The sequence below is a fragment of the Pan troglodytes genome, chromosome 7 (assembly GCF_028858775.2).
Source record: "Pan troglodytes isolate AG18354 chromosome 7, NHGRI_mPanTro3-v2.0_pri, whole genome shotgun sequence".
NCBI classification, from domain to species: Eukaryota; Metazoa; Chordata; class Mammalia; order Primates; family Hominidae; genus Pan; species Pan troglodytes.
This window is the reverse complement of record NC_072405.2, coordinates 131,008,350-131,034,517: the sequence shown is the minus strand read 5'-3', so window position 1 is coordinate 131,034,517 and position 26,168 is coordinate 131,008,350. Positions and strand designations below refer to the sequence as shown.

The 26,168-nt window shown below is 39.2% G+C and overlaps 1 protein-coding gene and 1 long non-coding RNA gene across 3 annotated transcripts in view; both read left to right on the top strand.

Annotated features, from left to right (window-relative positions):
* The window catches only part of SNTB1 (syntrophin beta 1), a 278,226-nt gene that overhangs the window by 94,880 nt on the left and 157,178 nt on the right, over positions 1 to 26,168 (top strand). For both annotated transcript variants that reach the window (XM_519931.9, XM_024345265.3), the window contains exon 2: positions 23,825 to 24,041. In XM_519931.9, coding sequence (XP_519931.2) covers positions 23,825 to 24,041 — 217 coding nt within the window. The remainder of the gene's footprint in view (positions 1 to 23,824; positions 24,042 to 26,168) is intronic.
* Positions 1,740 to 3,026, top strand: LOC134810912 (uncharacterized). The gene is made up of 4 exons (XR_010159666.1): positions 1,740 to 1,882; positions 2,280 to 2,439; positions 2,534 to 2,661; positions 2,782 to 3,026. It is a non-coding gene; the product is annotated as an uncharacterized LOC134810912 (long non-coding RNA).

Here is a 26,168-nt window from a genome sequence, read left to right as displayed (position 1 = left end):
CTGGAGCAACACAATAGAACATCTGCCTTGACCCGGACTGCCTTCCACTCTGCACATCATTCTTGGCCATTTCCCATCTGTGCCAGGAGAGGGGTGAAGCTGTCAATACAAATCAACTGTGTGGACTCCTGCCCGTTCTCTGCTGCAAGGGCTGGAAGCTTCCCCGTGATGAAGAAAGGCAACCTCAGTGCTTCGGAGGCTTAGCACTATTTGCCCACCCCAGAATCCATCAGGAAAACTGAAATTATAGAGTACATTGTGGCAAAGTTGGAACAAAACAACAACTGATGAGCATGAGTTTTTGTCACATTCCCTAGGCCACTGGAGTCACCCAAGCATTCCTTCAGCTTGGGCTGTCTCTCTGCAAAGGGCTCTGTGTTCTAGCTCTCGACTTGTGCAGTGGGAGAAGAGTCTTAATATAGAGTGGCCCATTTGAGTGGTGTTCAATGGGCTGCACCACAGACTCTGGGATAGCAGGTGGTATTTCATATCGCCTAGGCAGCACTGAAAGGAACATTAAGCTGCATTTCCATTATCAGTGAGGTCCGTAGTGGCCTGAGGATCAGAATCCGAGCATTCTAATCAGTCTGCCTAATATTTTCCTGGGCAGCCTCCTACAAGCCTATGATTAGTTTGCAGAGGAAGTCTGAACCACCTTTCTTAAGGGAAAAGTGATCTGCAAGAATGCCTGGAGCGTGATGAGCCAAGGAGAGATTCAGTGACAAGTTAAAGGGCCTTGTGCTATGAATAAAAGGATCACTTCTGGGGAACCTAAGGATTTCTGCAGAGAGGAGTAGCTCATTTGGCTGGAGTACTAAAATCCATGAAAACTGCTGAAAGACCAGTAGGGAAATTTCTGTTCAGAGAGACCAAGATTCTAGTCTTAGCCTTTGCCCTCATGGGCAAATTATTTTGCAGACCCCAAACCACCTAATACTGCTAGAAAAAAGTCTTCTATTTCCCATGTTAAATCATGAAATTTTATAAGTTTAGGTTGAAGAGAAAAGCAAGGACATCTAAACTGAATACCAGTGTGATGCTTAGTTCCTCTGCAAGGCACTGCCAAGCTGACTTTCATCCTCCATGGGACACCTTCAAGGAGAGGGAACTCACTGCTTGTAGCTGTGGACATTTCTGATTACTAAAAGTTCTCATTATTATCAAAATCCTGAACATCAAGTGTCTAAAAACAGAGACCTATATCTTAACCTCTAGCATCCTCCCCAAGTGAGGGAGGATGTGTATTTGCAAAGTCAGCTGCTGGAATAGATGTCATACTACAAGAATTGACCTTCACAAAAATAGAATATTTTGCCTAGAATGTTGGCTAAGGAATCAGTTTTGTTTTGTGTGTGGCTGTGTGAAGAAAATAACATTTTATTATGTGAATAGTTTCAATAGGGATAAAAATTTCAGGTTACTAATGCATGAAAACACTTTGAAGTATATTTCAAGTGAAAATTGTCAATAATCATGATAATAATAATAGAATTCTGCACAGAATATATTCTTCTCAGGCAGTCAGTCTGTGGCAGACATGCTTGAGGTAGAAAAATTTATGCCTGCATTCATTCATTCATTTATGTATACATTCATCAAATATTTATTGACTACCAACTATGGGCTCAGCCCTAAAATGACCGGGATGAAAGACTGGAGTTTCTTCCCCTAAGAAGGAGCCCAGAATCTAGTGGGAAAGATGATGATGTAAACCACTCATTATGACACTGAGAAAAGATGCCAAGGGTTCTGTGGAACTCAGGATGTGCACCTGGATTAACTCAGAAGGAATTTCCCAGGGTAAATGGGACATCGCAGATTGATATCAGCTGGTTCTCTTCATTGCCTCCTCCAGAATCTCCAGTTCCCTGATGAGTTAGAGGTTTGGCTTTTTTACTAACCTTCACTCGGATTACTTTCTCAAAACAGTCTCTCCACTGCTGTGTGAGTGGGACAGCATCACGAATAAAGGGCGCACTCAATAAATGAAACAAGGAGGGGGAAAAAAAGGAAAGGAGAAGAATACCACCTCTTCTAATTGCCTGTCACTTTAACCTCTGGCAATTGGACCCTTTGGTCTGTGCTAAGTAACTGTCTCAGTGTTGACATCACATGAAATCTTCACAGAAACTTTATCAAGTCTCCCACCCTTTCACCCACTTTTTTTGTTTATAATGCCTTCTAGGCATCCTCTTTTATTTATTGCTTCTTTCAAAGAGACCTTTAAATTATGAAACCCAAGTCTGTTTTTTTTGTTTTTAACCATTTATGCTCCCCAGATAAACAACTCATGTGATGTCAACTAAAATTTGCTATCGTTTTCTGGGCTCTGTTGAGTAACCAGCCTCACTTTTTGATGAGAACCAAGAAACCTGAGCATTGTATAAAAATAAAATATAAATTCCACTGAAATACAAGCAAGTTATCCTTCATTCACAGGTAGGCTAATGAACCAAATTTCCTTCTTCTCTCACAAGGATACTGTGAGCTTAATGAGACCAAAAAACGCATGTTTTGACTTTCACTCATTTAGGCTAAATTTGCTTTGGAGAAGTGAATGGGTTAAAGTCAAGACTGAATGACCTGGAATGCATCTTTTTGAAGGAAATGGAGCTGTGCATGTAGAGGAGAATGAAAATAAGGGGAAGTTACAAGACAAAGGTTGGCTATAACTTCTACAGTTGTGTATTGAAAGGGAATTCGACTGTGATGGAGATTTATGTCTTTTAGATAAATGAAATTTCTCCAATTTGTGCTATTATGTAGCTCGTCTTTTCACAGAAATCCAAGACTACTGACAGATCAAGAGGTTTCACATTTCAGATCCTTTCAGCATTCAGCAAATGCAATAAATATCAGAGGTGGCCTGTGTTGAATGTAAGAACAGATGTTGTTTCTGCAGGAAGCAGGATGGAAACTTACACCCACTGGCTTGCTGCAACTTTGAGGAGACTTTCTTCTATACCTTCCTCTAAATGTGACTTGAAACCTTCCGCCGTGATATTTTAATAAACTTTCTATATCTTGATATTTCCTTCAAGGGTATCATTCTTGCCCAAGTTACCACCTTGACAAGAGACTGTCTCCATAGCCCATCTGTTAGTTCAATTAACAGGCTTCTGAGATTTTTGCTTGGGGACTCAGCATTTATATTTATATCTCATCCTCTAGAGTAATTCTTGCAAATAATCTTTGGGAATGGTGCCTGCTTCCTGTCTAGATTTGAAGATCCTGCTTCTAATGAGGAATGTTTTTGCCAGAAAAAAAAAAAGGACTTTATATATCTCCATGATTCCATTTCTTTCTGGAGTATGGATTTATTTTTTGTGGCCAAATCACCTTCTGTGAAATGGAGTATTTGTATCCTACTCATGAGGGCCAGCCTCAAGTTCTCTTGGGAAAACTGAATTGCACAGCTGGCTGGAATTGTCACCACAAGTTTTGACTGTTTCTGAAGACAGCATTATGGATGGCTTTCACACACTGGTGTCTTAAATGTAATCTAACAGAGGAGGGGTTCCGTCTCTGTGGTGGGCAAAAGAGAGTGTTTCAGAAATACAGGTGGAAGGTACTCTTGGTGTCTGTGCTGAGCAGAAAAATAAATTCTGGTCTGGTAGACTAAATCCAACTCAGCTTGACCAAACAAGCCAAATTTACATGTTTCTGGTATGGGATGACCTTAAACATACAAAGAATGTGATATGGCAGACACTGATTAATGAACCCCTTACTCCAAATACACTCTAGCCTATGACAGTCTTAGATATTCCTCTTCCTGGCTCTAACACTCTCTTGTTCCTGGGCTTCCTCTTTTAAATAATAATTGTAAGTATTTTTATAGAGCCCTTTACAGGTAATAATGTACATTATCTCTTTTAATGCCTACATCCAATTATTATTAATGGGAATGAACTGTAATTACACACCACAACATGAGTGAATCTCAAACATGTTACACAGTGTGAAAGAAGCAGCCAGACATACACAAAAAAAGTACATATTGTATGATTCAATTTTTTTTTTTTTGAGATAGAGTCTCGCTCTGTTGCCCAGGCTGGAGTGCAGTGGCACAGTCTTGGCTCACTGCAAGCTCCGCCTCCCAGGTTCAAGCGATTCTTCTGCCTCAGCCTCCCAAGTAGCTGGGACTACAGGCACATGCCACTATGCCCGGCTAATTTTTGTATTTTTAGTAGAGATGGGGTTTCACCATATTGGCCAGGCTGGTCTTGAACTCCTGACCTCGCAATCCACCCACCTTGACCTCCCAAAGTCCTGGGATTACAGGCATGAGCCGCCATGCCCAGCCTGTATGATTCAATTTATAGAAAAATATAGAAAAAGCAAATCAGAAAACAGATCAGTAGCTACTTTTCTGCGGGGTGGGGTTGACTGAAAAGGTGCATGAGGGTAATGTCTAGACAGATGAAAATGAAACCTATGAAATGCATGTAATATGTGTTCATCCAGACTGAAAGATGCATATAAGGTCTGAATACTTCACTCTGTGAAGTTTTAGATTATGCCTGAATTTTTAAAAATATTCTATCAGGTGTATCTATAGATGAGGAGGCTGAACTTTAGAAATATGAAATGAGTTGTCCATTCTCATGCAGCTGAAAGAGAACTGCACCTCAACCCAGATGATCGTAACTCTTTAGCTCAGGTTTTTCCACTCTAAAACAATTTCCAAGAATGACAATATTTATATTACTCCACTATAGAGTCAATGCATTTTAGATGCTTTTCTTCCTGGGAATAGAGATGGGTCTCTGAAACCACATGACAGGGTACTGGCAATAGTAACGAGGAGAAGACGGTGTCACAGGTGTGCGGCATGTGTAATGGGTAATGCTAGTGCTGGATCATAAAGCCTGAGTTCAGATTCCCGCTCTGCCACTTACTATGCAGCATAAGAAGTTGGGTGAGTCTACCTGCCTGAGATTCAGCTTCTTCATATGGAAAATAAACTGTAGTGAGGCATAAATCTGATCATTCATGGACAGTTCATAGTTGCCTATGAACTATCACTGAATGAGTGCTATGATGCTTCTTCACAGTTTTGGTTAAAGGGTAAATAAAAGCCCCTGTGGTATTAATAAGTTTACCATGTTATTACAGTGGCTTACAATGTGACATTTTCGTCTCCACTGAGCTTTTCTAAGTTGCTACATAATTAATTTATCATCATATAAAAAATGCATATAAAATTAGGACTTAATAGTGCTTCTATCCTTGACCTCCTTGTTTGGTAACAGGAATTGTTGAAAAATTTAGGATGGTGTGTACCTCATTCACTATATGAATAATGTCATATATTTCTTCTTTTTTTTTTTTGAGATGGAGTCTCACACTGTCACCAGGGCTGGAGTGCAGTGGTGTGATCTTGGCTCACTGCCAGCTGCGCCTCCCAGGTTCATGCCATTCTCCTGCCTCAGCCTCCTGAGTAGCCAGGACTACGGGCACCTGCCACCACGCCTGGCTAATTTTTTTATATTTTTAGTAGAGATGGGGTTTCACCGTGTTAGCCAGGATGGTCTCGATCTCCTGACCTCATTGATCCGCCCGCCTTATCCTCCCAAAGTGCTGGGATTACAGGCGTGAGCCACCATGCCGGGCCTGTCATATATTTCTAAGTTCTGAAAGAAAATTTATTCCAAGTGTAATTCACTTATAAATCTACAATTCCATGAATTCTCAGTGTGATTCACTGAAGTATGTCTTAATGTTTGTAAATGATTGCAAACTTGGAAGGAAGCAATTCTTGGAAGTAATTAGAATATTATAATGTGTATAATGCGGGTGGACTTTCTTAAAGCAGAAGCTTCCATTTAAAACATATTTGAATATTACCTAAGGATTTAAAAAAGAAAAGAAAATGAATGTTTTCTTTTTTATATTGACAAACAAGATATACTACTCTAAAGATAAAAGTTTGTTTTTTGGGTTCTGCTCCTGTTATAATTGATAGCATGTTAGACTACAAATACTTTATTATGTTTTAGGGTCCTCAGAGCCTACTTGAGTCAGAAATCCTGCATGACTTGTAGGCTTGTCTAATGAGGTCATATACTTAAATATGCATTATCCGTTGAACAGAAAAGAAAAAGGAGTGAAGAGTTTAGACTCTTGACAGAAAGTAAAACACTTGTATTTTTTCATGGAGAAATATGTTGAATTCTTTGGTGCAAAACACCTGACGGCCTGCACAGCTACTGTTTACACAGTAAACAGTCTTGCATGGAGGGAAGCGAGGAGGCCCAGGACAATGGATAATAAGAGTGTTCGTCTGTAACACACAGCCAGGATTTCCCATTTAGCTAACCTAGAGCTTTGATCTCAGGGAGCTGTGAGGCCTTGAAATGTGGAGTATACTTTGCCTTAGGGCAACACAATTTAGAGTGTATAAAGATTTTTTTAATGATTTTTTAAATTATGTAATATTTAAAGGTGTTATTTACATTGAAATACTTCAAGTCCACTTTCAACCTGAAGGAAACTTAAGTTTCATACCTAGATTCAGTTAACCATATCACCATTTAAACAACAAAATGAATCACGAAGTGATTTGAGATTTTTTCAGGCTACTTGTCCCAGGCTTGTTAAAACTCTCGTTTTGTTTCCTGCCAGTGAATACCTGGGTTTCAATGTTCTACCACAGACAACACCAAAAAGTAGGGTTTTGTTTTGGTTTGGTTTTTGGTTTTTGCACAAGCCAAAAAGATTTTGTTCTGGATTCTTCTCCAAGTGCAGGTCAATATGCCCTAAAATATTTTCTGGTGATTGTTTTGAGATTCATATCAGTACCCAGGAAGAGTTGCCTTTTAACACATTTCAGAATGTGTGTTAAATATCCTTTAATATTTTTTATTGTTTTAGTCTATTTGTACTGCTGTAACAGAATACCAGAGCCTGGGTAATTTATAAAGAAAAAAAATTTATTTCTTTTGGTTCTGGAGGCTGGGAAGTCCAAGACTGAGCCAGCAATAGGTTTGGTGTCTGGGGAGGATCTCATTCCCTGCTGTCAAGAGAGCACCTTGCTTTGTCCTCCAGAGGGAATGAATGCTGTGTTCTCACATGGCAGAAGGCAGAAGGGCAAAAAGGGCCTAAGCTAGTTCCCTCCTGCCCTTTGGTAAGGCACTAATCCATTCATGAGGGCAGAACCCTCGTGACCTAATCACTTCCCAAAAGGTTCCACCTCTTAATACTATCATAATGAGGATGAAATTTCAACATGAATTTTGGAGGGGACGCATTCTAACAACAGCAAGTGTTACCTAATTTAATAGCAAATTTGTGCGTTACATGTTAACAGGCCCTGTGAGGCTTAGAGAGGTCAGGAAATGTTCCCCGTAGCCATTTGTGCAGCAATCAGCCACATAAGCTGGATTGATCTGACTCAAAGTCTGTGATCTTTTAGCTCAACTATACTGGTACTCAAATAAGCCAATAAGCTTCCTGTTGTTTAGTTTGAGTTTTCCCTTCACAACACCCACAACCTCCGCCCCCTTCTTCCCTGCTCCAAGATTAGATCAGGGAACGTAGATAGTGTTTTAGAATAGGAGGAAGGGTTTAAGTCATCTGTTCAGTTCAACATCTATTTCCCTTTTGAGCTTTGATGTCTGCCTTTTGCCCTTTTGCTTGCCCCTGGGCTGTCTGCGGAAACGGAGGGGGGATAGTGAGGATATGGAGAACTTGGAACATAAGAAAATGGCTCTAGGGTGTTACATACCTGCTATCTCCCTCTGTCCTTGTTCTCTAGTTTGCTTCTGGGAGGTTTGCCTTGGGCAGAAAGGGTAAAGGGAACTACTATTTATGGCATACCTTTTTTTTTTTTTTTAAATACCAGACACTTTACATATATCATCTGGTAAAATATACACAACAACCCCATGCTTTTAGTATTATTTTCTTCTTTTTCAAGAGAAGAAATCTCAGGCTTAGAGAACTGTAGCAAGTTGTCCAGATCTCAAGGCTCTTTGGGGAGAAAAGATTCTAAATCAGATCTGATTCCAAAAGGCAGACTTTCCCAGCACAGTGGGAAAGAGGAAAAGCTTTGGAATCAGGCTTGAATCACAACTTTGAGGCTGTAGGGTCTTAGGTAAGTTATTTGACTTCTGTGTCTTCATCTGTAAACTGTTAAGGATAACAGTATGATCTCACAAGGTGGTTGTGAAAATTAAAAGACGTAATCTATGTAAAACCCTGGACATTTAGTTAGTGCTCAATAAGTGCTAACCATTACAATTGTCATGAAACATCTCCTTCCACTGGAACTGAGATGAAGCTCTGACCATTTCCCAAAGCTTCAGACTCATAATTCTGCTGTCTGTTGACCTCTATCTCTTCATGGATGTTCTGTCCACAGCTCAAACCTCACATCTCCAAAACTGAAATAGTTCACTCTCATCCCAGAAGCCTGTATTTCTTCCCATATTTTCTATCCTTTTTAATGGAATTAATTAACCAAGGTAGTTTCCCTGATTTTATAGAATAGGAAATTTAAGAACACTAGAGGATTAAATGATTTGCTAACAACTACTCAGAAAATTAGGACCCCAGCCATGATGGAAATTCAGGTATAACAAGTTCTAGGTGCTTTATCCTACACTTTCTTTCCTTCCTCCTTCCCTCCCTCTCTTTCTCCCTCCCTCCTTCCTTTCCTCCCTTCCATTTTTTCACTCTCTCACTTATTCATTCATGCATTCATTTGTTTAACATTTTTAACCTTCCAATCCTTATACATTGAATTGCTTCTTCTTGTCATTTAGCACAGCCTAGGACTTCCAGTGCAACATTATATAGAGGGGTAATGGGAGGGTATTGTTAATTCCATCCTGATTTTCAAGGAGATGCTTACAGCATTTCCTTATTCAGAATGCTTGATGTCAATTTGGTTTTATTTCTAGTGGATAGTCTTTAGGAAGTTAAGGAAGTTACCTTCTATTTCTGGTTTACTAAGAGCTTCTTTTGTTTCCTATAACTGTCTATTAAAGTTTATAAAATATAAAATGTATTTTCCTCACTTAAGTAGTCATATACTTTTCTCCTTTTATCTGTTAATATATTGAATGCCAATAATACATTTTCTAATATTGAATCAATCTTGGATTATTCACCAGTCCAAACTTGGTCATGCTGTACTACTGTCTTCTATATATATTGTTGGACTTGGTTTACTGACATTTTGTTTGGCATTTGGGATTTATGTTTATATTTAGGAAAATGGATGGGCAATTTTCCTTTTAAAAATTTTCCATGACTTCTTTTGTTATTAAAGTTATATTAGCTTCGTGGAATAATTTGGGGAGACTCTTTTTGTGTCTAGTCTCTGGAATAGTTTGATTAAGATTTGAATGAGCTGTTCTTTAACGATTTGGTAGAATTCACTAATAAGCTCTGGTTCTAGTATTTTCTTTTTAAAAATTTTCTTTAAAATTAAAGAATAAATTTTTAAATTATTTTTAAAGAATTTTCCCATTCCTTTAAGAGTTACAAGACTAACCATGCTCTCTATTTTCTTAGGTCAGTTTTGTTAAGTTTATTTTTTTCTAGGAATTTGTGCACTCCAGGTTTTCAAACTTATTACCATAAAACTGTCAAAAATATTCTTTTATGTTTTAGAGATTATTTATTATTTTAATATATATTATATCTGATGTCATTTCCCCTTTTGTTTATAATACAAATTTTATGTCAATTTTTTTATTTTCATCAAATGTGGCAGCTTGTATTTTTTTTAGGATTTCTTATATGACCTTTAGATTTTTTCTTATGGCACATGTGGAATATTTTGATAACATCAATTCTGATGTAATTATCGCAGAGTATGTTTATTAATTTAGTCCCCTTTTCCAATATCCATAGATTTTCCCAGCATCAATAGCAATTCATTGCTCATTAACTGCAATAATCCAGCTCATGTCTTCATGTTACTTGAAGTAGATGTATTATTACATCTGTGATTATGGTGAAAGGGATTTTCAAATTAGATTTATAAGATGTGGGATCAAATTCCAGGTCTGGTGCTTGGAATATCTATTGCAGTAAGATATTTAAACTCTATGAACCTCGATTTGCCTACCTTTTTATTGTTAAATTTTTCTATGGGTTTATTTATTGAAAGAGTTGTATCCATTCACTGATGCTCACCATCATTCCTTTCCTACCTTTTTAAAAAACAACAAAGGCCCAACTATCTTGACTGCTATGCCTCAAGTGAACCTTCTAGAGGTTTAGCATTAAATCTTGTGAGGTTTTATTCTTCTGACTCTGATAGAACCTTAAAGCTTGCTTAGGCCTTTCCTCTGTCATCCTGATGTAATTCTTAGGAATTACTCTCCTGAGAGAGTATGAAGCAAGGCCAAGCTAAGTTTGGCCTCTTGAAGAAAATCCAGTGCAGAAGCACAGTGAAGTCACATTGAGCTGAGTCCTAAAGGCATTAGTTCTACGGAGCAAGATGTGTTTGTGTGTGCACATATATTTGGGGGAGGAGGTAAAATTTGATGGGGAAAGTTGTTAGGCTTTCACTCTCTGGGTCATGGAAGTCTCAAAAAAATAGATGCATAGTCAGATTCTAAAAGGCCCTGCAACTTATGCATATTTCAGATGAGGGTGACAATAAGCATGCAATGAGGCTGTGTGCAAGGAGGTGCTATAAAGCACTTTCAAAATAGGAGGTATCCATAGCATTGTCTAGTCTGCCAGACTCTGATGTTTCAAAGAACCCGTCACCATCTACCTTACCTTCAGATGCCTCTACAAGTACTTTAGATATGCAGCATATTCGGAGTAAGGTGGAAAAATGTCATTCCTTTCCTGACTCTACCCTTGGTAATGATATTTAGTTTACTTAATGTGGTTTCCTTTGGAAAAGCTTTATGACTCTGGGCTTCTGTCACTGAAAAATAACTGCAAATTTACTGAGCCCCAAGTTTGATTTGCAGGATGTTATTATGAAGCTACACCTGGAATAATAGAGTTTTATCTTCCAGAGATACCTGTAAGGGGCAAGAGAGAGACACACTTCCTGCTTTTGACGTAAAGTTTCATTCACATGTGATCTTCTGTCTAGCAAAGAGTAAAAACAATATTTGGAGTTGAGCATTCAGACATCCTTTCTGCCTGTTACTCACTTCCTGTCTTCAGATGTTAGAGTATAGCTGTTAAAATAGTTACTTTATTTTCCCAGGGAAGAGAAATTATGATTATTTTTGATGGTGAGGGAAAATTGCTGGCAAATTAATCCAGGTCCTCTCAGTACTTACTAATATCTGATGAATAAACTTTAGACTACTTTTCGTGTGTATTGAATCATATTCTATAGAAATTTTGGTATTTTAGGTTTGTATGCCTTTTCTGCCTGGCATGATTATAAAATTCTCAGAAGCAGTAACTCGTATGTCCGGTTGATTATCTATCCTGCAATGTCTAGTCCCACAAAATGCACAGAGTAAGTGCTTAATTTATGCGCAAGAAATGAATGAAAGAAATGATACTTTCAAGCACTTTTTATTTTGACAGTTCTGAGAGTCCGAAAAGAGACATCCTTGCAATGCATTTTCTCACTGAAATTTCATAGCAACAATAACAGCAATGACATAACAGTAATATTTAAATTTGAGTGATAAGCTTGTGCTAGATACTGTTCTAAGGGCTTTGTGTACATTTTTTGAAATTATTTAATCCTTGTAACAATCCTAAGAGATAGGTGCTGTTATTATTAGGTAAGGAAACTGAGGCACAGTGGTTACATACCTTCTCAAAGAAGTCCACCTTGTAAATGGAAGATTTGGGATTCCAACCCAGATGCTCTGACTCTAGAGCTCATATTTTAAACCACTACATTGTATTGCCTATCTCAGGAAGACATTGTTTTCCGCATTATACAGATGAGGATTCTAAGACCCAGATAGCTTAACAGATTGTCTCATTGTCACACTACTAATATGTAGCTAATAAGTATATAATAATGAAGAAATGTACAGCACAATTTTATGCTTGGTAATGTATCTGTGAATCTATCTCACTATATTGGAGTCTTTGGATTAGGCATCTCAATTAACCACTTTCCAGAAATCACAGAATATGGCAACTTGAAGAGATTTTAGAAACAATCTACTCTTCCACAAAGTAGAATTATTTTCTGCAATGTGACTGGGAGATAGCTCATCCAGTTTCTGCTTGAAACGTCACTAGCATAGGGAAGTCACCACCTCCCAGTCTTTTCTTATATTGAACCCAAATCTTACCCCTGTTGATTGTATTCACTGATCATGGCTGTATTCTGCAGACATACACAAAGTGAAGTTAACCAAATCCCCAGTTATTAAGTCCTGTACATTGTTTTTCTAGGTTGAATAACTTCTAATAATTGTAGTGTACCTTTCAGTGTTTACTATCCCAAGTTTCTTGTAGATTTTTACTTACATTGATTCATTGAATCCTCACAACAGTTCTATGAGTGAGTGAAAGAACAAGCATTTGGGGAAACCAAGTAATTTGCTCATGACCACAGAGCTAGGCAATAGAAGAGCTTGGAATTGGACCCCAGGGTCAGACTCCAAAGTTTATGCATGTCACTCTTTTGTGCTAATGTCTGTCATTTAATGTATGGTTTAATTATTTCCTGAGCCTTTCAACAAGCTGATCACTTGCTTTACCCTCATTTAAACATCGTCTAACCTGTTAGAACTTCAGGTATAGGCTGATCGAGGAGGCAAAGAGAAGGACTTCTCTCTCCTTTTCTGAACGGCATACTTCTATCAGTGGAGCCTAATATCCTATTACTTTATTATGGGAATCATAGCCATGAAAATCCCTAGAATCTGTATTCTTATCAACAGCTTTTAACACAGTTCTCCCTGTCCTACATGTTACAGAGATTTTTATTTTGAATATGCAATGACAGAACTTTCTACTTTATCCCTATTATATTTCATCTTTTTATTTAGTGCCTGTGTGAAACTCTTAAAATCTCAATTTTGTCATCATAAGCATTAGGTGTCCCTCCCAGAGGCTATCTAGTAAGTTGAAGTAATAAAACCAACACCTATTATGCACCTCATCTATTAGATTCAGCCATTGCCACCTTCGGGCTTTGAAGGAGTGTGGGCCAGCTGCTTTATAATATCTGGATGTCAAATGAGCAAGATCCCGGTAGTTCCAGCCTCTTTTTACCCTGGCTTATCTTTTTTCTTTATGAAAACACAAACACTGATATTTTATCAGTTTATGAGATGATGAAAAGAAAACACTGCAGGTTAAAATTTTTTGTTTTTTCTCTTTTTTTTTTTTGACACAAAGTCTCGTTCTTTTGCACAAGCTGGAGTGCAGTGGCATGATCATAGCTCACTGCAGCCTCAACTTACTGAGCTCAAGTGATCCTCCTGCTTCAGCCTCCTGAGCAGGTAGGGCTACAGGTGTGCACCACCATGCCTGGATAATTTTTTAATTTTTATTTTTGTAGAAATGAGGTCATGCTGTATTGCTCAGGCTAGTCACTAACTCCTGGCCTCAAGCAATTCTCCCACCTCATACTCCCAAAGTTCAGGAATTACAGGTGTGAGCCACCATGCTCAGCCAAAAGATGTTTTTAGAAACATGACTTCGAAAATTTTTGTGGTTGTACAAACAGGTTTCAGACATGAACATTTACATATGTTTAGAGGCAGCATCCAGGATGCAAGAAAAAAAGCATGGTAAAGTGATTGGAAGTTGAGGCTGTAGAGCTAGACACCCTCGATTCAAATCTCAGCACTGCCAATTGCTACTGTGTGACTGTGGGCAAGTCACTTCAGTTCTCCATGCCACAATTTTCTTTCTTATAAGGTAGGCGTAATAGTATGCCTACTTCATAGAATTGCTCCCTAATGAGCATACTTTACACATTTAGAGCCAGGTTCAACATGTGGTAAGTAATCAATAATTGCTAGTTGTTGTTATTGTTTTAAAGCTGGAGTTGGCAGACTACAGCCCGTGGGTCCAACCTGGCCTTCTGCCTGTTTTTGTGAATGAAGTGTTGTTGGAATGCTGCCAGACTGGTGCATTTGTGTACAGCCTGTGACCTCTTTGTGCAACGATGCCAAAATGAAGTTATGAGAGAGACTCTAAGGTCCACAAAGCCCTCAGCATTTTTTCTCTGGCTTTTTAAGGAAAAATCTTGCTTACCTCCATTTTACAGGATAGAGTGCAGGGTTCCTGACCCTCATCTGTGACTCTTTGGTCTTGTAACCTTAGGCAAGTGACTGATACTCTCTGGCCTCTGCTACTTGATCTGTAATAAAGATTGGTTATGAGACTGCTCCTAGAGAACAACTCTGAGAAACTGGCCACACACGGTGGCTCATGCCTGTAATCCCAGCACTTTGGGAGGCCAAGGCGGATGGATCACTTGAGGTCGGGAGTTCGAGACCAGCCTGGCCAACATGGTGCAACCTCGTATCTACTAAAAATACAAAAATCAGCCAGGTGTGGTGCTGCGCACCTATAATCCCAGCTACTCAGGAGACTGAGGCAGGAGAATCGCTTGAACCCAGGAGGCGGAGGTTGCAGTGAGCCAAGATCGTGCCACTGCACTCCAGCCTGGGCGACAAAGCCAGACTCCATCTCTCAAAAAAATTTTAAAAATATGAGAAACTATGTTGTGGAGATTCTATTTGTTGTTCATTTGCTCACAATTGCATGTTTTGTAGCCAGACAGTTGTGCTAATTGCATGTCCCTGAGTTTTTATTTTTTTTAACAGTAATGAGTACTTTCTATGTACCAAACACTCTTCCAAGCCCTTTGTGTGTATTAACCCATTTAATCCTCATAACCTTATAACAATTCTCTGAGGTAAGAATGGCTATGCATCCTCATTTTTCACATGGAAAAGTGAAGGTATCAAAAGGGTAAGGAAATTTTCCCAAGCTTACATAGTTGGCAGGTGACAGAGCTGGGATGTGAACTGTATAGTCTGGCTCCAGAGTCCAGAGTTTGTAAAGTAGTCATTCAACTTTGAGGACCTTATGGTTTTACTAGAAAGACTTATTATGCAAACAATTGCATATAAATATAAGGGTTCTTTTAAATATTTGTAAGCTGATCAGCCCAGTGCCTGGCGTGGAATAAGCCATCATCACGATGTTTATGGTCCTGTTGCTGTTGATATCAGTGGAAGCTGCTACAAAGCACAGCTGGTGTTTAAGGGAGGCATGCCTGGAGGTGTCAGGAGCACTTTGAAAAGGAGGTCTTACCCAGCATGAGGTTTAAAGGATGTAGGGAGTTTTCCAGAAAGGTTTCCATGTGGAGGAAACCACATGTGCAAAGAACAGAGGCAGGAGAGAACATGGCATGTTCAGCGAATTAAACAGTACTTCTCTGTGGCTTGCATGTGAACTGTGCAGAACAAGACAGCTAAGATTAGGTCAGGAAGTAGGCAGGTGCCAGATGGTGAGTGGCTCTGTGTGAAAGGGGACAGCCTCCTGTCCTCTAGTGCATGTCACTTTCTGAGCAATGCCCTATATCGTCTGCTTGTTTAATGTCTCCACCCTATGCCGCAACAGGCACATGTGTACTGGAATGCAAGCACCTTAAGGGTAGGGAGCCAGTCGGTCTTATTCACTGTGACTATTCCAATACTCAGGGCCCTCCCTACAGAAAGAGCTCATTAAACATTTGTTGAATTAATTAATAACTAAACCAATCAGTGTGCTCTGGATGGATAGGATTACTCATGAGATGGGATACTTTCTGTGGGTCCATTGCCTTACTTTGGCATCGATTATCTTGCTCTGTTGAAGAATCAAGGTAGGTCACATTGAATGAGTGGATTAGTCTAAAATAGGACAATTTTGAGATAATCTTTTCTTTGGAGGCCGAAGATTACTTAACAAATTCATACCTAGTTTATTTTACTCTCAACTCCACATTTTAAAACTCAATCCCCTCTCCAAGAACGTCCTATGACTTCTTCAGAACATTTTGGCCATCCTTCAAATGCTTCTTCCCTTCCAGATGTATTTATGCCAGGATTCAGCTGGCAGAATGGAAGTAAAATAAATATTGGTAACTGAATGAAAATAATGATTCTTCTAGATAATGCTGCCAAACCTAAGAAAAAGTAACTTGAGAACATAATTTCAATGTGGGCTTATATTCCTATTTGTCAGGTGCCTGTAGGGTTTGGTTAAAAAGTCAGAAGACACATCTGCTTAAGGCCTCTGTCTAGAATGTGGCACACATTTGAACAGGGCTATTTCTTGGTGATGATATAAGTAGTAAGAGGAGGTAAAACACATTCTTTTTTTAATGTTGTCAGAAAAGGCAGCTTCCCAAGGAATCAGAGAATGTTTGAAGGGTAGGGACCTTATTTCCCTCCTTTGACAGGCAAAGAAAATGAGATCCAGGCAAGGGAAGTGACTTGCCCAGGGCTGGAGAGCTAGTTAGTGGCAGAGCTGGAACTATAATCCAGGTCTCAGACTCCCAGGGCCAATTCTCCTTCCTCTGCATCATTCAGCCTCTCAGCTATAACTTCTGAGAAACATACTACCTCTTTCATCATTTCTTGGTCTTTTTGAAAATATTGATGATCTCTCTCTGCATATTTCCTCCCTAAGATGACCTGGGAAAATGCCATTGAGGGTAAATCTTATATTGCATTTTGTTGGCAATTCCCACTGTCACCAACATGTCCCCAGCTTGAACATTTCACCAGAAGTCTGAATACCCAGGTTTCTTGCCTCCAGCTAATCCCCTTTCTCCTTAATCACATTTTTAAAACTCCATATTTGCGTTTACATCCTCTAAAGCAATGAATTTTTTTTTCCTTCCTGTAATCTGGAAATTCTTTTTTTGTTGTTGTGTTTGTTGTTATTTTTAAGAAAACTTGAACACATCAGACGGACTTTCCGGCTCCTTAGAAACCAGTCTGGTAGGAGAGTTGATTGGATTTGCCTAAAGCACTTCCTCATTAGTAGCCTGTGTGCTGCTTTTTCTTTCAAATGTCATCTGGCCAACCCAACAAAGATTTAATTGTGGCAAGTTGGAGCCTTAGCAAATTTGGGCTTTACTGAATGCTCTTTTGGAATGTTCACAACTGCCTGTCCTTCAAATGAAAAACACAAACATATTGAAAGTGGCTTGGTGGATTATTGGTTTGAAGACCACTTCTTACTTCTCTCCGCCCCTTTTCTTACAACTGAAGATTGGAATTTTAATTGCTAAACCACAGCTTTTAAATCATGATGCCCAAAAAGGACATGGTTTATTAATTAGTTCTGATTACTAGGCACCCTGAACCTGGGCCTGGCTGCTTCAAATCAGTTTCAACAGCTCTTTGCCTGAAATTACTGCCGGTAAGCACATGGAAGTATAATTATGCAGACGCTAGTGGTTCAGTTCTGCCAGGTTAAACCCTCTATTATGAATACATATTATAGTGTCTTAAAAGGCATTTATTGAAATGCCATAGTTTAATAGTTCAAGCTTACAAAATCAAACTCTCTCATGTTACAGGCAATAGCCTCTTAATTGGATGTTTTCTCACAGCACATAAAAATATTGACTTAAATACACGCACACACACACACACACACACACACACGCAATTTTTTTTCAGGGCGAGAATCAGTATTGCTTCCTGGTTGAACCTAAGGACTGTAGAGCCAGTCTACCCGGATTCACCTCATGCTTCTGCCATTTTCCAACTCTGTGACTTTGGGCGAATGACCAAAGGGGGATGATTATAATGCCTATATTGTTGTGAGGTTCAAATGAGTTAGTACACAAAAAACACTTGGCAAAGTATATGGAACATAGTCATGTTTTTTTAATTGATTGTTCTAACACATTTCTTTGTATTTATGTGTTGTAAAATCTATTTATGCTAAGTCCTGAGAGAATTAGGAATGTCTTCCTCTGTTTTCTCCAGATATTTATTCTCTTCATTTTCCCCAGTAATAGCCACCTCTCCCTACCATTTTTAGCTAGGTGGACATAGAGCTGTCAAGAATAAAGAAAAAATTTATTTTCCACCTAGAAGTGGCCGTGTGAGTAAGTTCTGGCCAATGGGCTGTGTGTTAATCCATTTTGCATCGCTATAAAGGAATACCTGGGCTTGGGTAATTTAAAAAGGAAAGAGGTTTAATTGGCTCACGGTGCTGCAGGCTGGACAGGAAGCATGGCGCCACCATCTGCTTGGCTTCTGGTGATGCCCCAGGGAGCTTTTACTCATGGTGGAAAGCAAAGGGAGAGCAGCACATCATATGGCAAGAATGGGACAAAGAGAGAGAGAAGGGGGAGGTCCCAGACTCTTTTAAACAACCAGATCTCAAGTGAACCAACTGGGTGAGAACTCACTCATTACCAAGGGGATGGCGCTAAGCCATTCACGAGGGATCTGTCCTCATGATCCAGTACCTCCACTAGGCCCACCTCTAACAATGGAGATTACATTTCAACATGAGATTTGGAGGGGCTAAATATTCAAACCATATCAGGTTGTAAGCAGAAATAGCGTGTCAATATCTGAAAAGTGGCCTTAAAGCAAGAAGGATGGTGTGTTTTTCACTTCTTCGTCTTTCCTACTGATGGGAATTTGGTTGTGATGGCTGGAACTCAGCAGCCATATTGGATCATTAGACAGCACACCAGGGATACAGAGCAGTCAGGAAGCAGAAGCCTGAGTCCCTGACAACTTCAGGGAGCAGAGCTGCCCTAGCAGCCCTTTTCTTTCACTCTAGACTTTTGACAAATGAATAACAAACTCCTGTATTGCTTAATACACTAATGTTGGCTGCCTATTATAGATAAATCTATTCTTAGGCAACACCTTCCCTTCCCTGAATTAGATGATATCCTAACTATTTTGATTGCCAGGTATAGAAATTTCAGGACACTAATGCACAGAGAACCATGAAGGTTTCACACACTCTATTTCCAATTAGAGCCACTGCTTTACCACCCCCAAGCATGGCTACCCTGCTTTCACTCCCTGCCTGGGGCTGCTTAGTCTCAGATCTCAACTGGTGATTGGGGACAGGAGTGCTTGGCAGTAGAATTATGTCTACAATTGATAGCCAAGCCTTGTAAAAATGACTTGGAGTCTCTTCCAGCAAGAAGGACCATCTTGACCATTTTATTACTTCCTCTGTACCAGAAATTATGGGTTCTTGAAGAAATCCAATGGCAATCTTCTTTTGCTTTTTTTTTATTATACACAATAACAAACTTCTTCATTTTCTATACATATCAAAAAAAATCAGGACTCCTGGATGGACAAAGGGATTTTAAGAACGGATGTGTGGATGTTACTTATTGTCCCTCAGGATAGATATGAAAAAAACTACCAGAACCTCAGTATATCTTCCTTAGGAACAGTGACGATAGTCTTTTAGCCTCATTTAATTCCTTGAAATTGAAAATTTATTTTCTGGAGATTTCAAGACTCATTTAGGGATTTTGCTAAGATTTCCTCCCAATACTAGTGAAAAGCAGAGGTGATATCTAAAGCTCTCAGAAGAAACACAGAAAAACCTAAGCCATTACCCCATCCAAAGTATAAAGAAGAATGATACCTTATTTCTATTTTTCTTGGTGGTGAAGTTCACAGGCGTTGTTCAGCAAAGCCAAATTAGGTTTCTTGAATTTATGGGTTGGTGTCTTGGCATCAGGAAAATTCTTCGACTCTGCCATATTTGCTATACCCTACGTTTCCAAGGGCCCAGTTAAACATATTTAGATTTTCTTACTTTATCCTTCACATCTGTTCATCTCTATCCCATATTTTCCATCTTTTTGTATATTTGTGCTACATTCTGTAAAATTTCTTATCTACAGTTCCCTAATTCCTTCTTCTGACATGTCTATCTATGGAAGTTTCAATTCTGGTAATATTACTAAACATTCTGTTTGGTTCTTTTTATCACTATGTTAAATCACTTTTAAAGAATTTGTGGAAGATTCTCTCAAGGTTTCATTTGTCTCTGTAAACATACTATAGCTTTGTAGTATGCGTGAGACTTACTGCCCTTAGTGCTGGTTCTTGCACATGGTACGTTGTTTCCTTGTATGCAACATTTCCTTTGATTTTTATGCCTGCTCATTGCATTTTAAAATGATTTATGGGGATCCTTTGAAGCTTAGGATGAAGTTGCCTTCCTCCAGAAAGGACTTGCATTTGATTCTTCAAGGCCTCTAGAGATTTGTCGAGCTTGAGATTTCCTTAAACCAGTTTTGAGATTTAACATAAGCACTCATATCATTTACATACTTCCCTTTTTCCTGGCTTAAACTTCTAATCATGGACCATTTCTTATTATACCTCATGGACAGCACTGTTCTTAGCACATGAAAATTGACTGATAAGTTTTGACCGAATGAGTGAAATTTTAAAATTATCACACCTACCTTATTTTTTTCTGTCTTTATTTGCAATTGGCCAGTTAAAAGGATTACTATATGCAGAATATTACTCCCAATGGGATGTCCCTTCTTCAAGGCAGTGCCATGTCTTCTGTCCTTTGGAAATTCCCCTAGTGCTGTGTCACATAGGAAAGGGTTATTTGGCAAATATTTGTTTCTAGGCTAAGACTTGCTATACTCCCCATGCTTCTTCCCAGGAATGGCTAAAGCCACACATTTCTGGGATTCCTCTTCCCTTATATGGAGATTTAGAGTGTTGCTTGGGTTATCTCTGACATTAACCCCTATGGCCCTGGAAATGGTGGATCTACTTCTAATCCTTTCTCTTAAGTACACCCAGTCTCACCTTCCAGGAGTTCTCTCTAAAGCTAACCTTTGATTCTGCCACTCTCTCACTCACAGATCACCACGACTATCACTACTGCCTGTAGAATAAAGCTCAAACCTATTAGCTTGTCATTTGCATCCTTCATCTAGGCGGTATGGCCAGATCTCATGAGAAAATATTATCTCTGGGAAATCAAATTCTAGCTACACCACTTACTAGCCATATAACTTTACATAAGCTAAAATTCTGAGCATCAGTGTGCTGATGTGTACAATAATACTAACCTACAAGGGATCACCTATGTCATGCTGCTAGTGTTCACTTCAATAAGAATAGCCCTACAAGGCATTTCTTTCTAGCAGGTCTGAAAGAGATAGCAATATTTTTCTTGTATAACTCGTGGACACATGGACGCTTGGTAAATAAAAGATACCTTATCCATACCTTCTCTAGACCTTAGTTTCCTTGTATATAAAATGAGACCTTAAATGGTCATTTGAAACTTAATGTGGGTAGATATGTAAAGCACCTGATTCAATACTTGGCACATCATTAAGTATATTGTAAATGTTCTTTCTCTATCCTTCTTCCAAATTGAGACCTGACTTACCTTTTCTATGGAATTGCAATAAAAATTATAAAGCAGAGCATGTTACGTAAAGGAAGGATTATTATTCTTATCTCTACTTTTTAAAGTCCTAGCTACTCTTTAAGGCCAAGTTCAAATGGCACCTTCCCCATGAAGCATCCCTGGATTCTCACTCCTGCAACACTCATCCCTACTCCACTCAGAAGGATAATAATGCAATCAAATGAAAATCTTCAATTCATCTCAGCTAATACTTGAATTTTCTATATTTCCATGAGTATAATTCTACAATATACAAAGCTAAGCAGTGTTCTAGCTTCTACTAAAATGGTTTCACAGATGAAAAAGTTCAGGATCTTCTAAAGAAGTATATTTATTCCAGCCTCGGACAGCTTCAATATGTCCCCCTAAATTTCTGCATTTGTTCATGAGTATGTCTGTGTTCCTCTTTAAATATTTTGCCCAGAAATAAATAATATTTATTAAAATACACAGTCCATGAATAATATTTCTCCTTCTGTAACTGCAACCTGTGCTAACAGGTTTGGAGCAACCATGGAGCTCTTTTCTTCTAATTGCACTTATATTCAACTAAAACCCTGAAATCTTCCTTGAAAATATGTGTTGGTGTTAAATGACTGCTCCTCTGTCTTGTATTAATATGGCTATTTTTGATATGATTGAGTCCCTCAATAAAGGTCCATATTACATGCATCTGGGTATATTTGAACTGCTAATTAAATTTTTGTGAACCTGAACTGTCTTTCGTGCTCCTAGATCCTTTTTTTAATGGGTTCTTCCAAGGCATTTTATTCGTTTTATAAAACATAGCTCATTCTACTTTGTGCCGTAGTTTGTGTACTTTGTCTCATGTCCTATCTTAGGTGGGTTTCTGAGAAGCAGAGCATCTGTCTGGGGGATTGGGTAGTGACTTTGCAGCCTCCCGAGCTTAGCGGCTTCTGTTGGGCCAAGATTTGCGGGGCAGCTATGAGTTGTTCTCACCCAACACACAGCAACCAGGCTATAGGAAAAGGGTCCCAGATGGGACACCAACAGCATCCACTGTAGTCACCCATGATTTTGTAACTCTGAGTTTGGAGTGTATTGTTCATCTCTGTAGTCTCTATAATCCTGTTGATGTCTTGCACAGGGAAGGTACTAGTTGGTGGAACCGATTCATCAAAGATCTGGAGGAAATGCCCCCTAGTTGGCTCTCATTCCAATTCACTGCCATTTGTAATAACAAACACCTGTGAGGGACTTAGCCCAATCTCCCGAGGCAGCAGTGAACCAGAGTATGTGGGTGATAGAAAGAATATGCAAGTTTACATTGCATGTTCCAAGAATCTCGTTGCCCTGTCAACCCAAAAGCTGTCTAAAGACCAAATGCTCAAATTCAGAATAGGCAAAAATACTTCTTGATACCAAGGCAAATATATCAAAGAGCAGAACTTCAGTCTGCTTCACTGGGCTCTTAAGCTATTTTTGTTTTCTTAAGTTATTTTTGTTTTCTTAAGATTTATAAAAGTAATACACACATATGGTTAAACATGAAAATGATATGAAAGAGTAATAAATAAATAGTAAAAGCCTATTTCTTAATCATTATGGCTTTTATTTCCACTTCCCACAGCTAACTAGTGTTAATAATTTCTTATATTTCTACCCAGAAATAATTGTAGGCATATAAGCACATATATTTATGAATTTATATACAAAGATATTATAGTATATGCATTGCTTTCTCCTTTTATCCCCACTAATAATAGATCTTACAGGTCTTTCCACATCAACACACCTACATCTATATATATATAGAGAGAGAGAGAGAGAGAGAGATAAAGAATTAATGATATATATTAAGAATTAATGATATGTATATCATTTTTTAAATGATATAAATGTCTTACAATTTATTTAATCTGTTCCTTTTTAATGGATATTTACATTGTTTCTACTTTTCAGCTCTTACAAATAATTTTTTTTTCTATTACACATTTTTGCCACTACAAAATGTGTTCTTATATATATTTCTTTGTATGTGTTTCCTTGACACTATCAAATTGAAAACCCTATGATTGTTTCTCAACAGAAAAATGGCATCCTGTGTAATGAATGTGGCTGCCATATTCCTTACATCTATATTGAATAACGTATCTTTTAGCCTAAGTTATACTTTCTCACTCTCTGCCCATGTTTTCAGCCTTTTTCCCAGAATGCAAAACTTAAAATCAGAAAGTGCAAAAGTTGTCACAGTTGAAAAAAGCTAGACACAATTCTCAACTGTAGGACATCATAACAGCAAGTTCTAAGATCCACAGAGCTATATAATTTAAATAATGAGATAATTACCTTGAGTGGAACAAAAATTCAAAATCTCGTTGAGAATTTAAGAAGTTCAGTATTAAGAGCTTATCCAAAGCAAGTCTATTTCAGAAACACAATCAGACTTCCCAGAAATTCAGCCGTGATGTATTAAAAGCACTTGTTGTCTTTTTCCTTGCAGTGAAGTACATGCGAGAAGCCACGCCCTATGTGAAGAAAGGATCCCCAGTATCCGAGATTGGGTGGGAAACACCTCCGCCTGAATCCCCTCGGTTAGGGGGCAGCACCTCAGACCCCCCGTCATCGCAGTCCTTCTCCTTCCACAGAGACCGGAAAAGCATCCCCCTCAAAATGTGCTACGTCACTCGGAGTATGGCCTTGGCCGACCCTGAGAACAGGTAAATAGGGTCAAAACTCTCCACTGTATCAAGCAGCTCCTCGGCCTCTCAGGCTAAATGGGGGCTTTCACGAGATTGCCCTCATGTTCTGAACACACATCATGGCTTCCAAAGAAAAGCATGAAAGGGCCATGCTGAGAATTGTGTGTGTGTGTGTGTGTGAAAGAGAGAGAGAGACAGAGGAGAGAGAGAATCTATACACTGAGCACTGGTTCTGGAAAGAGTTAAAGAACTGGAATCAGCATCCTAAATGTCTTTAGGGCTCATGACCAGTCCATGTGACTTAGGCCACGTTTCTTAAACCGCTTAACCTCAGTTTTGTCATCTCTAAGATGGGAATAATTGAAATAGATGCCTTGTTTGGTTGTGAGAACTAAATTAGGAAATCCATGTGATATAGTTAGGATGTTTGTCCCCTCCAAATCTCATGTTGAAATGTGATCCCCAGTGTTGGAGATGGGGGTCCAGTGAGAGGTGTTTGGGTCATGGGGGCAGAACCCTCATGAATGGCTTGGTGCCCGCCCCGAGGTAGTGAGTGAGTTCTTGCTCTATTAGTTCAAGTGAGAGCTGGTTATTTGAAAGAGCATGAAATACCTCCCTGCTCTTTCTTGCTCCCTCTCTTCCCATGTAACTTGTCGGCACCCCCTGCCCCTTCCACCATGAGTGGAATCTCCCTGAAGCCCTCATCAGAAGCAGATGCCAGTGCCATGCTTCCTGTACAACTTGCAGAACCGTGAGCCAAATAAACCTCTTTCCTTAAATTACCTAGCCTCAGGTATTCCTTTAGAGCAACACAAAATAAATTAATGCACCATGTAAGGTGCTCAGTACAGGAAAACCTTCCATGAATATAAGCTATAGTAATATTTCTTATTAATGTTAGATAGTAATAAACAAATTCACCTTACTAGGCCTCAGTGCTGTCAACTGTATACTTGGAGGGTTAGATGAGAGTCGCTTTAAGGCTATTTTCTACTTTAAGCATCTCTTTATGCTCAAGAGAGCAAAAGGAGTGGCTTTGGTCCAAGTCTGGAATGCTGTTTCCCAAAGTTGGTACATGACTTTGCACGCCACAGGCTAGATATATCACCCAACCCATGGCAATAATAAGGAATGCAGCCAAGAGGAAGTAAAATTCAGGGTCCCTCATCCCCCAGAATTCTTACTTTAGCTCAGTAGAAGAGAAAACATATATTTTAGGAGGAAAATAAGAGAAATAAAGAAAGCGAGGAATCGAGCCAGCAAATGGGGAATCTTAGTGACCTTTGCATCCACATTAAAGTGCTAAAAATAGAAACCGCTCGACTGGCCCTTATTTAGAATGTGTGTGGGACAGCTGCAACCCACCCGAATAGAAAGTATTTGGCTAGGCTCAGAGTTGCTCATGGGGAAAAGCCATCGGGAATAGGGGCAGGGAGAAAGTTGCTTCCTTGGCTCCCAGCTCAATGTCTTTTTTGTTCTCATCTCAGTTAGCTCACTCTAAGGACGCTGCCAGGGCCCTTCTGGCTCTGGCCAGCTGCAGGATCTTTCTACTCCGCTCTCCCTACTCCTCCTGTATTAGTTATTTCTGTACAGGGATTGGCCAGTTGTACAAGAAAGCCAGCAAGTATCGGCAAGACGGGTAAGAGCAGACAGACTGGGAAGGACACAGAGCTCATAGCTGGTCCACTCTCACCCTGTTCTCTGTTTTGTTCCCCACAATTTCTGCAGAGTTCCTGGGCCTGCAGTCGATATCCTGGTTACTCGAAGTCTCCTTTTCCGTGGCCTTTTACCCACCCAAGCAAACAAGTCCCATCTCCCAATGATCTGATGTCAAAGTTTTCAGATGTGATGAATTCATGATGTAGTATTGAGTGCCTATCATGTGCATTATGCTAATTAATGTAGACCACAGACTGCAAAGTGGCAGCCTATAGTATACCCAGCCTACAGATATGTTTTTTTTAAAATAGTCTAAGTGTTTAAATAAATTGGAATTAGTTGCCATGTTCAATAACTGAGAAACTTCACATTTAAAAAGCCAGGTTTCTGCTTTTCTAGAAAAGTGGGAAGAACTGGTGATGTTATTGGGCCCACATTGTTGCAGGCAGGGCAGTTATATACCAGAGCTCAGTAGAGTTTTCTCCT